At 37.9% G+C, this 15,539-nt stretch overlaps 1 protein-coding gene and 1 pseudogene across 2 annotated transcripts; both read left to right on the top strand.

Moving 5' to 3' along the window:
• The first annotated feature begins 60 nt into the window (after positions 1 to 60).
• Positions 61 to 5,382, top strand: LOC309701508 (nectin 1b-like). Its single transcript, XM_082525752.1, has 7 exons — positions 61 to 135; positions 2,123 to 2,461; positions 3,378 to 3,695; positions 3,769 to 3,807; positions 3,890 to 4,019; positions 4,206 to 4,256; positions 4,518 to 5,382. Exons 1-7 carry the CDS (start codon positions 81 to 83, stop codon positions 4,696 to 4,698), a joined length of 1,113 nt encoding a protein of 370 aa, XP_082381878.1. The 5' UTR covers positions 61 to 80; the 3' UTR covers positions 4,699 to 5,382.
• Positions 5,383 to 5,560: 178 nt separating this feature from the next.
• Positions 5,561 to 13,828, top strand: LOC309701510 (annotated as a pseudogene). Its single transcript, XR_014280822.1, has 6 exons — positions 5,561 to 5,865; positions 10,213 to 10,551; positions 10,651 to 10,965; positions 11,126 to 11,225; positions 11,414 to 11,464; positions 12,775 to 13,828. The product of XR_014280822.1 is annotated as an uncharacterized misc_RNA (transcript).
• The last annotated feature ends 1,711 nt before the right edge of the window (positions 13,829 to 15,539 follow it).

Genomic DNA, 15,539 nt, shown 5'->3' with positions numbered 1-15,539 from the left:
GCACACCCAGAGATGGTACGGACTGGTCAAGCGGTAAGATTCAAATTTTTCTTTTTTTTATTTGGCGGCACACAGACAACATGGCAGGACGTAAAATCACACTGATCTTTTCTTTACTGGCGATCTTTTCAAAAGGTGAGAGAGATGCTGTTTTCTTTATGACTTATTGATTTGTAGTAGTCAGTTTGCTCTGTGGGGAGTGTATAAATTTAAGTGTAATCCACTGCAGACAGTCAAAGTGGGTTTGGCAGGTAGTTTGTTTTACAGTTATAGATACAGTTAGTGAATAAGATGGAATTTGTTACTGTGACACTATGAACATCAACAGCTTAAATTCAAGTCAAGTTGCTTCCTTTAGAAGCAAATGCTGTTAGTCAGCAGGCACACTGAGGAACACCTCATTTGAAGCAATACCTAAATTAACTTTTATTTTAATAGTGAGCGGGACATAAAAGTGCACGTGCAGAACATCGAGTCAAATTTGACTGTAAAAAAATAATAAAACACTTAAAAATTTGCTGACTTTGCACACAAAGCTTTATAAAGTTTTATCCCTGGAAGTATAACAACCAGCATGTTTGCTGTTTGAAAATCCCCTCACTTCACTGCCATCCTACAGGTGGGAGGGGCCTAACAACAGCCCCATCCTGGCTGCCAATCAGAAGTGATTTCTTTGGTTTTATTTTCAGTTTTTCAAATGTGCTCTCTGTTCTACAAAAGTAAAAGCATTTAAGAAGTTACCACAGGTGAATTCTGAGCGATCATAACAGGTCATTTTACACTGACGAATACCTCTCAAATCTAAGCAACTCAATTATCATGTAAATTATTAACTAATAGGTCACCTGTAATTGTTGGATGTGCATTGTTGCATTTTCTTTAGTGGTTTACACAGTTTTTTTTATTTGTTTGTTTTTACAGCACAAATGGGTTTTACATCAGTTTGTAATAGACTGCTGGCAAAGAGGTTAGAGTGACAATAAAGTCACTTAACACAGCGAATACATTTTATACTGAAAGTATAAAAGTATAAAAACCTAGAAAAACAGGAGTGAGAGCTTTTCTTTCTCTTTCATTCATTATTTATTATTTATATTTTGGATCTTGGTGTTTAAGTGAATGAACATCCTCCATTGGTGGAAGCTGAAGAAGGAAGAATTCTGTACAGCATTTGGGCTCCGGGTGTTAGGGAGTTACCAGCTGGAGTAACATAAGAGTGGAGGAAGGTGGAGTCCATCTCATTCAAAGGTGCAATCTAAAAGAGGCAGGAGACTGCAAGCTGATGTAAGGGGAAGCATCGCAGGGTCGTCTGTAGGGTGACTTTGGACATCAAGAAGAGGAGGCGGGCAAAGTAAATGAGACAAAGGAAAATCAATAGAGTAACAGAAATAATAACAATAATTATAATAATAACAAGAAGATAAAGATGAAGCTTATATAGATCTTTACAATACAATCCACTGTTTCGTTAATTTATAAGATTATTTAAAAGATCCAGCCCAAATTACACTCTGGCCCATCCAAATCTGGGCACTGTGCCTGGTCCCACATCTCTCGTATGTCTCTGTTGTTGCCCAGGACCTAACCTAGCAACAGTCACTGATGCTACAGGCTGTCACTGTGAACTATACCACAATAGTGCAAAACACAAAGCTTAGCCTGCACTGAACTTCCATTTTAGCCTTTGCATATCATGAAATTATTATCATGTGATTTACTTTGAAAGATATTCCACAATGTGACATAATTAGATAACTTCAGCAGCACGTCACGTACAGCTCTGCTGTCTGGTTACAAACATCTAAGTTGATTTAAGAGATTACATGTAACCTTTAAATTTCCATTTTGTAAAGTTTAAGGTGCTGAGCGATCAGAACAGCATATTTGTCTTTATTTTGAATTTGTCTGCCACTTCAAGTTTCTCCATTTATGCTACATCCTGTTCTGTACTTCTAGCTAGAAACAGAAGAACCTTTAAGAGGACATGTATGATCATGACAGGGTAAAGGTGGCCCATGTGGTGACTTAACTGTTTCTGTGGCATCAGCAGGGATAACCATCAGCCTGTGGTTCATATGCTGCTCAAGCCATTCATAATTTTCGTGTCATTTTCTCTGTGCAGGTCATACATCTGGGATACAAACACAGCACACTGTGCTGGCAGCAGTGGGAGATAAGGCCTGCTTGAACTGTGAGCTCATGCTTTCTAAAGACGTCCTTCAAGTCACATGGCAGATGATCTCAGGAAGTTCAGAAAAAAATATGGCCACCTACAACAAGTACTTTGGCCAGAGAGTGAATCCTGAGTTTACAAAGAAAGTGGAGTTTAAAAATCCTGCACTACAGAACTGCTCCATAGTCATCAGGAATGTGACGGAGCAGGATGAAGGCTGCTATCGCTGTCTGTTTAACACTTATCCTGAAGGAGCCTTCACAGGTAGAACCTGCCTCCACGTCTACGGTAAGGACACGTGGTCTAGAGTTATAGAGGAAACCTATCCACAGCTAAAACTAGATCTCTACATCATCTGCACCCACAGTGCTTGTGGTATTTACTGTTAATGGCAATAATATAGAAAACAAAACAAATGTGAAAAAAAATACAAAATATATTAAAAATAGGAATTGCTCAGTACAGTTGGGAAGTACCAGTTTTACCTCGATACAATATTATCTCAATACTACACTCACAAATTAATATTATTGCAATTCCTAACATTTTACAATATACTGAAAAACCTTCCTCTTCTATATAACTAGAATACATCCTGGCAGTTGAGTCCCCGTTAGTTGTGCTTATTGATAAAAACTCAAAAGTGTCTTTTTATTAGGAGATAACTTTGTCAAGATGGGTGCGTTGAATGTTTTTTTGGTTGAGTTGATTTAATGTAATTTTGCACAGTAGTGCATGAGATGAGCCATTTTATTAGGTATTCCCAGACATTTGTTTTGTAATTTATTCAATAACATTTTCATATTTGGTGTCCCTGTAATGATATAATATCACCATGCAAAATATTGAAATACTCTTCTGCATCGGGTTTTCCTCCACCCTTAGTGCTTAGTATGCAGGGTTTCAAAAGACAGGTAAGGAAAGAGACTGTGAAAATTTGTATTTCATACTTTATTCACAAATACTCTGTTTAGAAATTAAAATATTTTATTAAAAGAATAATATTTTGTTTCCTATCCCCAATGTTAAATCATTTTGTAGAAGTTTTTACACCACTCTTCACAGTAAATCTATTTACATAGAGAATGCGATTGCCTAAAACACTGCACAGCTATAGTATACAAATCAGCAACACACACAGGCTTATTTGGATTTTTATTTCCACATTTAATGGTGACTTTTCTTAAATATATTTTCTTCGCAGAGCTGCATGAACCTGTCCTTGATGTCAGAGAGTCAAACTCTACTGAAGAGTGGGTTGTTTCCTGTTCAGCCACTGGTCGACCTGCTCCCACTGTAACACTCAGTGTCTCACAACAAGACCTCAGCTTCTCACAGTACAACACTGTCAGTGTGTCCAACACCAACGCTACATTCACTGTCACCACTACAGCTGTGCTCTCAGGTTCACGTAAACACAGCACACAGGTGGGATGTGCAGCACGAGTGCTCTCTGCCCCTCAGCGAGGGGTGACGGTGATGATTTACGAGGTCCAAAAGACACCTGATGCTACTGAGGATGGTGAGAAACATTCAAATTCACAGATTTATAGATTGATGCCCTGCCACTCTAATATTTGGGTTCCTGTTTTTAGGCTCTTATGAGAAGATCACATCCCATAGCAGTGAATCAAGTAAGTTTGCCTTTCCATGTGTGTAATTTGTAAGTGCTTTATGAATGGTGCTCCAAGTCACAGTTTTCCTCTGTTCTCCCAGATTTCACCTGGATCATTGTATTAGTTATGGTGTTAGTGGTTGCAGTGTTAGTGGTGATGTTGTATGTGGTTCATCGCGATTGGATGTCGGCTTTCTTCACTGCTCATTTCAAACAACAAAGCAAGACTGGGTAATTTTCACTTTAATATAGTCTCCTCGTAATGTAAGTTTGTCACTGTTAATATAGTAATTATTTACTGACATTAAGAAACTTCACATGAACACCTATAAATCTTTTCAGAAAAACCCCAGTAAATACCATTTATATGTTTTTGCAGTATATAATTTAAATCCTTTAAATGTTTTCATCACTCAGGGACCCAGAGAAGACCAACACACCACTAAAATCAAAGCAAGACATTGATGAGTAAGTACATTTCATAACTATTCATATTTTACAGCATTTTTTCTTTGTCAGTTTTGTTTTTTCCATTTTCTTGTCTGTCAGCTTAACTTCATCCTGATGAAACTGAAGTGTTTCAGTGAATCACACACTTAAGTTAATCACACTTGATTGTTTCATCTCCTTCATGTATGCATTGTTCATGAACTTTAATCTTCATGTATATATACAGTCATCATTTGCTGTGTGAGTGGAAATGAACTCATGTCTTGTTTCTGTCTGAAGGAACAAAACACCTTTAATAGCGCACGAGAACGAGCAGCTCAGGCAGCGGACGTCTACAAAGAAAACTCCAAAAAACATCAGCAGGAAAGACCCTAACCCATTAGCAGCAAAAAGACTGTTTGGAGACGATCAGTCAATCAAAACTAAAATAGATGAACAAACTGCATCACTGGCTGATTAAATAAAGAGGACCGTGTCAACAACAAAGATTCCTACCTGATATTTCTAGACAACACTAATAAGAATTCAATAAAGAGAGATCAGTGGGAAGAAATGAACATGAGTTATTAAAATAGAGAATTTAATGTACTTGGTGATTAGACTCTGATGACCCGCCACGTCAGAACGGAGGCTTGGATGGAGCTCTGACTGAGCTGTCTGTGAGGTGGAGACAGGGAGGAGGTGGGCTGAATGAATAACATGTACAACTGATTAATAATAGTTATTCTGCTTCATAGACATTTGTTTGTTATATCATACTGTTAACATGTAATTGGTTATAAAGTTTTGATATTTTGTAACATGGATTGTAATAGAGTAAAATAAGCTGTGAAGTGTGTTAAGTTGTTTCTGCAGATTAAATGAGGACTGCAGAGATGTGATTTATTTCCAAATGTAACTCAGTGTGTGCTGCAGATCTGCATCTAATATACACAGAAAGAGCACATGATGGCACTGTTGGTTCAAACTAACTGAGGAAGTTTTGCAACTGTCAAAGGACCATGCCTGTAAACATTACTCTAAGAAAACCAAATGTTAACGGTGTTTCTGGTTAGTTATTATTATATAAGTATAATGTTTTTATTATCTTATGGCAAAACTCTAAATAAATCAATTTGTATCTCCTATTTTCTCCTGCTTATGAGCTCATGTTTTGTTTAAAGTTGCATAGACTCCAAGTGCTTGTCTAAACAGATTAGTCATGTTTCACAACTTAATCCGAGGTATTTGAAGCGTTTCATCTTACATTTGTCAGTCTGTCTGTGCGAGTATTCTAAACGAAAGTAGAAGTAAGTTGTTGGTCTGTTCCACTGCACACTGAAGAGGGGACAATGAGCTGTAAAATAGCAGAGAGGTTTTACAAAAAGAAAAATGTTTATCAAGTCAGTGACTTATTAGCTATCACATCAAACACCATGAAATGTTGTGTAGCTGTTATTAGGAAGAAGGATGACTTTCACTTTGCTGTTTTTCACTACACTCCCAGTGACATTTTGGACTGGCCGAACGTTCAACGTAAGTTCAAAATTGGGCGTTGTTTGTTAGCTTTTTAAATTTGGTAATATGCAGACAAAATGGCAGCACGCAGTCACAATTGTCCTTTCATTGCTGGCAGTCTTTTCAAAAGGTGAGAGAGACACTGTTTTCTTTATTATTTTTAATGATTTTAAAATGACTTGCTCTCACTTTGCTCTGTGGTAAGTGTCTAAAATGATTTGACAGACGGTTCCAGTGTAACGGGGCGAAAGAGAGAAGAAATCCTCTAAGCTGTATAAAAGGTAGAATTAGGAAAGTGTTACTAAAGAAAGCCATCGGCTTAAATTGAAATTGACCAAACATAATCTTAATAAAACTAGTGCTTTCAGTTTGATTTCCAAATAGCTGATGAGTAACTAATTATTGTGCTTCTAAAAACTGGAGAGCTGCTCTATGCTCCCTGAGTACGCCCCAGAAACTCAGAAATTATGTTCTTAATAGCATTTTTTGTTTTGGGTCCATCTCTCTCTCCCTCTCTCTCTACATATATATTATATACATATATCACACACACACACACACACACACACACACACACACACACACATATATATATATTCAAAACACAGAAACAAACCCCACCCCAGAGGGATCAATTAATTGTAATTTGTAAATTCTAAACACATTTCAATTACTTTTATTTTCCACAATAATTAGTTAACACAGTAAAATACACCTTTCAACTGAAACTGAAATGTAAGTATGCCCTAAAACTAACCCAATCAAACTACAAACATATATAGAAACAAGAGCACAGGTGTTCTTTCCACTCAATTTAAATAAAGGAGCTACAGTCTAACCGATGCACCCTGGTGGCCACATGTTTTTATGAATCATCAAATTCTTAAAACCATTGCAACAATGGACAAATCAGTCTACTGAAGTAATAGCTATAGCCACCAAAAACACTTTAAACACACATTAAATAAATCTCAAGATTCTCTATTAGTCATGACTGAAACATTACTTTCACCACTACAAGAGCTATGTGGCTCATTGCCTCTCTGAAAGGACTGACAGTGAGCCTCTGTCTCTGCACTAGGACTCTGGGTCTTCTCTTCGATTTTCACCCTCCTGTCCAGTGGTAGTCCTAGCCCGTTTGGCGCCCTGGGCGAACACTCCCTCTAGCGCCCCCCCCCCCCCCCCCCCCCCCACACACACACACACAAAACATATTAAGGATTGTACATTAACATAAAGCTGTTGTACACACACATAGATATGAGGAGAGAGAGAGTATGCATGCAAACGGATACCAAACAGCCATCATAATTTGTCATACAATGAGAACAGGACAAATCAACAATTGACAATGACTAATTAATATTAAAATCTGTAACATAATGTATTGTTTGGAGTTTAGTCTGTTACTGTTACTATTTTTACCATTTCTTCTTGGAGCAACTGTAACACACATTATTTCCTTAGGGATTAATAAAGTATTCTGATTCTGATTGTTTCAGGATGAGCTGCCATTATCCAATGACACATCTGCTTACCTGTATCTTTTGCTCGTTTCTCCTCCTCTTCTTTTCTCTTTTTTCTAAACTGAGCACCTGATGGCTTTGAACTTTTCTTGTCCATCTTCCATTGGTTTTAATTTTGCACTCCAGTATGAACACCCATCCCTCAACCCAAGGATCACCCCAACATGATCTAACACACCTACACCTTAGTTCACAGATTCACTTTGTCGAGGGTTTATTTCTGGGATTTCACACAACCCAGGATTCAAATCATGAATACATAATGGGCTTGGATTTACAACATTATAAATGAAATGTGCTCTATTTGGAAGCAGCCGCCCCCCCTCCCCTTTCGACGGGTTGTGTGAGACTTTAAATCAGCAAACTGTAAATTATACATTTTAAATTGTTATTGATCCCTTTACCCCGAGTCCTAACGTGTATATTTATTTTCTTACTCTTCTTATATTTATTGTTCGTTTACTTGCACTGCTGTAACTGGAGCCTTGTCGTCACGTCTCTCTATATGCTCGACTGTATGTAGCGGAGATGACAATAAAGTTTACTTTGACTTCAGCAGCGAGCAGGCGCACCGAGGGCTCTCGCGCTCACTTTTCGTGTATAGAATTTCGAAAAAACATCGGTGCAAATTATAAGTCTGTATTATGATGTCTGGTGTTTTCGTGTTTGTTGGTTTGTTTTTATTTTGCGAGCTGGTTATTAGATGCTGCTCCAGCCGGCTCTCCTCTCTGCAAGCAGCAGGCGCACCTCGCAAACGAAGGGCGCGCTTACTCCCAGCAAATGGGCGATAGAAAACCGATCGGTGGCTCTGCCATTCCCAATATGCGCTGGCATGACGTCGGGGCAGCACCAGTACGAGCATTTTTTATTATTTATTTATTTTTTGCCGCTGCCCGTGATGCCGCCCCCCACCACGATGCCGCCCCGGGCAACCGCCGGGGTCGCCCCTATCTGAAACCGCTACTGCTCCTCTCTTTACTCTTTTGCTGTTCGTGCCAAGACAAAGTACTCCTTTTCGTGGTCTTTCATGTATGTATGTTTGAAGAGTTTCATCTTACATTTGTCAGCCTGGCTGTTCGTTTCAAACGAAAGTGAAAGTAAATTGTTGGTCTGTTCCACTACACACTGAAGAGGGGACAACGAAGAATAAGCGTGATGTCAAATGGCCGAGAGGTTTTACAAAATAGTAAAATGTTTATCAAATCAGTGACTTATTAGATTTCCCAATGAATGCTTTGTATTTTATGTAGCTGTGATTAATGAGAGGGATCATGTTTTGCTTTGTCGTTCTCACTACACACCCTGTGACATGGACTGGCCGAGCTTCTCTTGTGCAGTTTGCAGTTTTGAAATTTAGCGGTAAACCGATAACATGGCAGGACGCGCGATCACGTTTGTCTTTAGTTTGCTGGCGGTTTTTTCAAACGGTGAGTGAGATACACTGTTTCATTTATGAATTTATTTATATTAATTCGATCTGCTGTAGTCAGTTTGCTCTAAAGTGATCTGACGGATGGTTTCTGGGCGATAGACAGAAGAAATCACTCTAACATATATAGAACGAGTATAAATTTAGAGTTAAGAAAGTGTTACTAAAGAAAGTCATCAGCTTAAATTGAAATTGATGAAGCGTGATCTCGACTAACTTTCATTTTCACGGTTGGAACATAAAAGCTGCATTTACATCAAGTCTGACAAAAAAGAAACGCCGGATGTCACTAACAGGTAGACCTACAGCCATAAAACGGTGATATTTAAACGTTTTAAGGGTCTGTTTTAACAGACGCAGCTTTCACAGTAGGCGTTTAGTTGATGAGGGACTGCAGAGAACAATTGGATGCAAGTTAAGCTCTCACACCGGGTCGCAATCAGTCAACCAATTCCGTGTTTAATACCTTAATACTCAATACTCTAATTTTTGGTAATGAGCCAATAACAAGTTAATACGGAGCTGGTGTTGACAATACCGGTACCAACAGTAATAATTAGAATTGTTGACAACTATGTTGATCAGTGACTGGTGAACAGTAATTGATTAACAATAATTAGTCAAAATTTATATTCACTTTAATGGTTAAGTCACTTGTCACAAATCTTATTGTTTCCAACCATGGTGTACCAGCATTTGTGAGCCAAAAGTTGAGTTGCTTGTAAAAACTGTCGCACATGTTATATTTTGAAACCTTCATCCTTTGCAGAGCTTCATCGACCTGTTCTTCATGTCAGATTTCACAGGTGGCATTGTTAGACACTGATCGGTATCACGTAGTAAAGCTTCCAGCATTATATTGAAAAGTCTGCAGTGTAGATAAATAATTCAAACTAGTTCGTCACAGCTTGATTTCAGCAGGTATATGATGCAGATAACTATTAATAAATACTCAGATATCATATTAACCATTTCTTCCTCCTTTTTATTGATGAAAAAGCTGATCAAAAGCAGGATCATTGTTGCTAAATGTCAAACACAAAGACGTAATGTCAGAAGAGTTCCTGGGATAAACAACTGTAAGAGGCAACGTGGAGGTGAAAGAGAGTCTCAAGGAGATGCACCTTTTTAATGTCTTTAATTATCATTTGTAATTTGGATGAGTTCGGAATGACAAACATAGTGGATAATTAGAGAGCCAAGTGTTTGTCTTTTGAACACATGTAGATCCTACATAATACTTCTGCACGTCTTTATTAATATTGTGAATTTAATTGATTTGCCAAAAAGAAACATAACACACATCTTACTGGTAGCACTGTTTTTGTTTTTGAAATTCCATATTAGACATCCAATAATATCATTGAAGTACATTATTTTATTCACATATGTGAAACCTGATACATTGTTATTATTTAGTGCCATAAATTAAACTCAGTCTAATCCCTAGCCCGAATTATTGTTTCAGTCTTCCCATCAAGAGCACTCAGTTCATCTTTAACTGATGTTATTCTCCATGCAGCTCTAACAGCAGTGATCCAAACACAGCAGACTGTGCTGGCAGCAGTGGGAGAAGATGCTGAAGTCAGCTGTCAGCTCTTGAAGACTAAAGACGTCCTTCAGGTCACATGGCAGAAAATCTCTCCTGATGTGGAGACAAATGTTGCCACCTACAGCAAGTACTATGGTCAGAGAGTGAATGATGGCTTTACAGATAAAGTTGGGTTTATATACACTGGACTACAGAACTGCTCCATAGTCATCAGGAATGTGACATATGAGGATGAAGCCTTCTATCACTGTCTGTTTAACACTTATCCTGAAGGCTCTCTGACAGGGAAACCCTACCTCCGAGTTTATAGTAAGAACTTTTACCTCAAACAAACATAGTTGATATAAATGTGTGAGCAGCTGGTGTGTTTGTAAGAACATGTTGATGATATCTCCTGATCCTTCACAGAGCTGCATGAACCTGTTGTTGATGTCAGAGAGTCAAACTCTACTGAAGAGTGGGTTGTTTCCTGTTCAGCCACTGGTCGACCTGCTCCCACTGTAACACTCAGTGTCTCACAACAAGACCTCAGCTTCTCACAGTACAACACTGTCAGTGTGTCCAACACCAACGCTACATTCACTGTCACCACTACAGCTGTGCTCTCAGGTTCACATAAACACAGCACACAGGTGGGATGTGCAGCACGAGTGCTCTCTGCTCCTCACAGAGAGGTGATGGTGACGATTCCTGAGGTCCAGCAGACGTCTGATCATGAATATGGTGAGAAACTCTTTCAGTCACAAATTTATAGATCGATTATATCTGGGTTAGTTCGACTGAGACCTAATATCAATGAACTTAGTACTTCTGCATTTCCTTTTTATCCATGATTAATGTATCCGTGTTGTTCAGTGTCACATTTTCCTTGCTTTTCTCTCAGATTCCACCGTGATAATTGTATCAGCTGTAGTACCGGTGTTGGTCCTTGGTTGTGTAATTCTGCTCGTCACTGTTCGTCTTAAAGAAAAAGACAAGCAGAGGTAACTTTCACATGTGGTTTAATATGTGTCTTCTTGTTAATATGATAATATATGGTGTCATTCCTGGATATGTTAATATAATAATGATTTATGACCCTAAGAACCTAACCCACATCTATCCAGTAATATCTGCAGATATTTATAGTACTGACTTTAAACTTTAAACCTTAAATCCCTCTGTCACTCAGGGACCATGAGAAGAGCAAAACACCACAAAAGTCAACCAATAAGATGGACGGGTAAGACTGTTTGATAATTATTCAAATTCTTTTTGTTATTTTTTTCATTAATTCGTGGGAATATCATTTAACCTGCTAGGACCTGGCATCCACATATGTGGACATCACATTTTGGGTTATTTAGACCAAAATACAAAATTTTGCTCTAGGGCCTGATATCCACTTACGAGGACATTATACTGCTACTGTTCTATCAAAATTTTAAATGAATATCCTCATGTGGCTCTCATTTTTCTTAGAAACAAAAATCAGGTAAAAAAAAATCTGGTAATTCTTTGTTTTTACATTCATCGGGCCCCAATATTCATAATATTCATCGGGCCAAATATCAAGGAGAAATTAAAAATGCATGCCGTGTTTTTGAACACCCAGCCACAAACATCTGCTGCACATACACTAGTAGAAGTAGACTAGTATTAGCAGATGTTTTCCAGGTGGTTGCTCCCAAACCTGTCTACATGTTTCAGCATTAATGGTCTCTTCACCGATGTCCACCATGTGCACGAGTCCGCCCCAGATGGTCCCTCTCTTCTGTAACTTTGAGGATGTGGTCCATGATTTCTAAGATGAATTTCAGGTGGTGATCGGTCAGACCACACAACAGTTTTGGACTTTGTGTCAGTCCCACGGTCCCAGAGAGGGTGGTGTCATTCCTGGATCTAGTTTGGTTTTCTGTTCACTGTCACAGTGTCGTCTGTTTTCAGTGTAGCCTGAGAGTCCAAAGATGATGATCACTCAGTGTGTGCAGAGATATCGCCAGATTCTCTGAATCTTTAAATAGAGCAGATGATGGAAACTCTACAATGTTTGGACAAAGATTGTTCCAGAAGTGTTGTTGTTTGTTCACATTCAAATGTGTAAACCTGAGCCATTTCAGAGCACAGAGGCTTTTGCCTGACCACGCTTCCAAAGACTCAGCTACCTCTGGGGCTCTTTTTATATTTTATCATATCATTATATATCATTTCTGTTACCTGTTGCCAGTTTATCTCATTGATTATAACATACTTCACCAGATATTTGTATGCATTGCATAATATCTTCAGTCTTTTTTGTCTCTGTCCCAAATGTTCTGAAATGTGTTCCTGGCATGAAATTCAAATGAGATTTTTTTTTTCATATAATTAAAATGTCTCAGTTTTAATATTTCATTTTTTTGTCTTTGTACCATTTTATTTAAATATACATTTTAAATGTATTTTTAAATTGTTGTATATTGTTTTTACACGACAAACAGAATTCAGATGCTTTAGAAATGTGGTGGTGTTATTGAAAGTAGTAATGATCTCATATTTTGTTTTTATCTAAAGGAACCAAACACCTTTAATCAAGATGGAGAGCGAGGAGATAAGACAACGAACACCAAATAACAACAGCCCAACAAATGATCCCATAAAACCACCATCACGAGCAGCAAGAAAACTTGAGCTGTAAATAAATATTTACTCATATATGCTTAGAAGTATATAATCATGTGTAGATTGAAAGAATGTCTCATCCTAGGAGGTCTGTAACAACTCTGTGTAGCATGAAGAGGGGGGTGCGTTCACTCCTCTACAGAGTGTTCTGGCATAGATCACACACCTCCTAGGAGAGGTCGTATCTTCTCTTGCTGATATATGGTATAGCATGTATATCTGTTTGAGTGTAAGAGCCTTTTGTGTGACCTAATTATTTGTCATGTCACATTTTTTGTTCTATTTGAAGCACAACTGTATTAAATTGTATTGATTAACAGCAGCAACATGTTGTAACAGTAGAGAGCTGTTGCTCGTTAAAACGAGTGCTGCAGCATTTTTATCAGGATGAGTTTTGGACTTTGGTCGTTGCAAATTTGATTCTTTTAAGTATTTCGCACCTTAAGTGAACACTGTTGTGGACTACAGTTTTTATTAGCACTTTTTAATATTTTTGTTATCTTCTTTTGAACACCACACTAAAAAACTGCATTACTGTAACTTTCCATTTTTACATTGACAATGAAGCTGTTGAACCTTGAATTGTGTGTTGACACATATTTGTTTAGTGTAGGTTTTTATTGTAATGGTTGAAGCACTTTTAACATTTTAATTTCAAAATCATTGATTATGATAAATGATCACACAGCAATCTTAATGTTTGGGTTTCTTTTTCTAGGTTTGGATGAAAAATCTGGATCCATCACTAGAGAGTTTAGTATGTTTGCTTTCACATATTTATAAATTCCTGTTCAGTCTGTTTTACCTTTATAGTGCTTGACTTTATTACATCTTTCTCAGTCTTTTTCTTAAGATATTCATAATCGCGTCTGTGGTTGTGGCCTGTGTTACTGCACGTAACTGTTTAATGTCCAAAATAAATAAATAAATAATGCAAATTTTCTAACTTGTCTCTGTTGTGCTTTTTATCCTTCTGTTATTAGGTCCAATCCAGTGTACCACAAACTCAGATACTTTGCTCACTTTCAGTCCTTTTACTGCACTCTGAGTACTTTAACCACGCAGTTATAATTCAATAATTGTGAGTGAGATCAGACAAGAAGCAGCATGAGACGTCTTTGCACAGCTATTTATTAACTTTGGTAAATAATAGATGCCATATTCACAAATGTGAAAAAAGTGTGTGATGCGGATTTTCACCTGCTATTTCATTAAAAATGGCCACGAGATGGCGCTTTACATTCAAGATTATAACCGCTTGTCTCGTTAATTTAAAACATAGAACTGTAACATTTTATTGTGATTACCAGATAGAGTTAGGGACGCGGGTTCTGTAATATGAGTTATATTGGGAAGACGCTGACCATTTAAGGTGGTGACCTGCAAGGAGTGGGGAAATGCTTGTGTGTTAACTTTGAGTTCGAGAGCCAGGGAAGCATCCATGAAACTCTGCTCCACCCCGGAGTCAATCAGTGCCTGAAGGGAGTGGGAGGCAGAGTGGACAGTCACTTTAGCAGCTAGCATGAAACGTGGAGGAGAATGTGAAAAGGAGACCTTGCCCAGAGAGGGACAGAGAGAAAGAGCCAGGAGCAGGGATATTATGATCAGCGCCTTGCTGATCCTGCAGGTCGTGACACAGAGATTATTTCCCGTTCTTGACTAATAAATTATGTTTTAGAACTTGAGTGGTTCCCATCTATTACCAAGTAAAAGTATTTATTGGCACCTTATTTGAATTTTTCAGGATGACAAATTTTTAATGTTTTGCTTGTTTACTGGCGGTCTTTTCAAAGGGTAATTTTCATTCCATTACAAAGTTATGCTGTTGAATCATTATGATCGCTTTCAAGACCAATATTATAATTTGGAATCCAAAATGCCTCGTCAGTTTTAGTTGATTTATGGGAAATCTTTGAAAATTCAGAATTCGTAAATATGCATTAAATAATGCACAAGATTCTCTATTAGTCATGACTGAAACATTACTTTCACCACTACAAGAGCTATGTGGTTCATTGCCTCTCTGAAAGGACTGACAGTGAGCCTCTGTCTCTGCAGTCTGGGTCTTCTCTGGGATTTTCTCCCTCTTCTCTTTAGTCTTTGCAGTTCGTGCCAAGAAAAAGTACTCCTTTTCGTGGTCTTTCATGTATTAAATACTCCTTACATGTCTTGATACTTCACAAAGCTGTTTTACTAACTAACTAATCGAGCTTTGCACCACTTCATAATGTCCGTAACTCTGATAAATAATAGCTTCTACTTCTGTTTCATGGGCAAATCTTAGTATCATACTGTTAAAAACAATTAATTAGATATAATGTTTTGATATTTTGTAACATGGAGTGTAAGATGTGAAGTGTGTGATGTTCTTTCTTCTTGTGTTGAAGTCAGTGACCCCATAAGTGCAGATTAAATATGAACACTGCAAATTTGAGCAGCAGTGAGATTCAGTCAGTCCTGCTTATGTGGAAAGAGCTCATGTTTTGTTTACAGTTTCATAGACTGCAAGTGCTCGTCTAAATACATTAGATATGTTTCACAACTTAATCTGAGGTGTTTGAAGAGTTTCATCTTACATTTGTCAGTCTGGCTGTGCGTTTAAAACGAAGGTGAAAGTAAGTTGTTGGTCTGTTCCACTACACACTGAAGAGGGGACA

This window comes from Aulonocara stuartgranti (assembly GCF_965226115.1).
Source record: "Aulonocara stuartgranti genome assembly, chromosome: 23".
NCBI lineage: Eukaryota > Metazoa > Chordata > Actinopteri > Cichliformes > Cichlidae > Aulonocara > Aulonocara stuartgranti.
This window is presented reverse-complemented; position numbering and strand designations above follow the sequence as displayed.

Coding starts and splice junctions, on each gene's coding strand:
- LOC309701508 (XM_082525752.1), top strand. CDS start 81: ATGGCAGGACGTAAAATCACACTGATCTTTTCTTTACTGGCGATCTTT. Junction 3,696..3,768: donor ACCTGATGCTACTGAGGATG/GTGAGAAACATT, acceptor TCCTGTTTTTAG/GCTCTTATGAGAAGATCACA. Junction 4,020..4,205: donor AAACAACAAAGCAAGACTGG/GTAATTTTCACT, acceptor TTCATCACTCAG/GGACCCAGAGAAGACCAACA.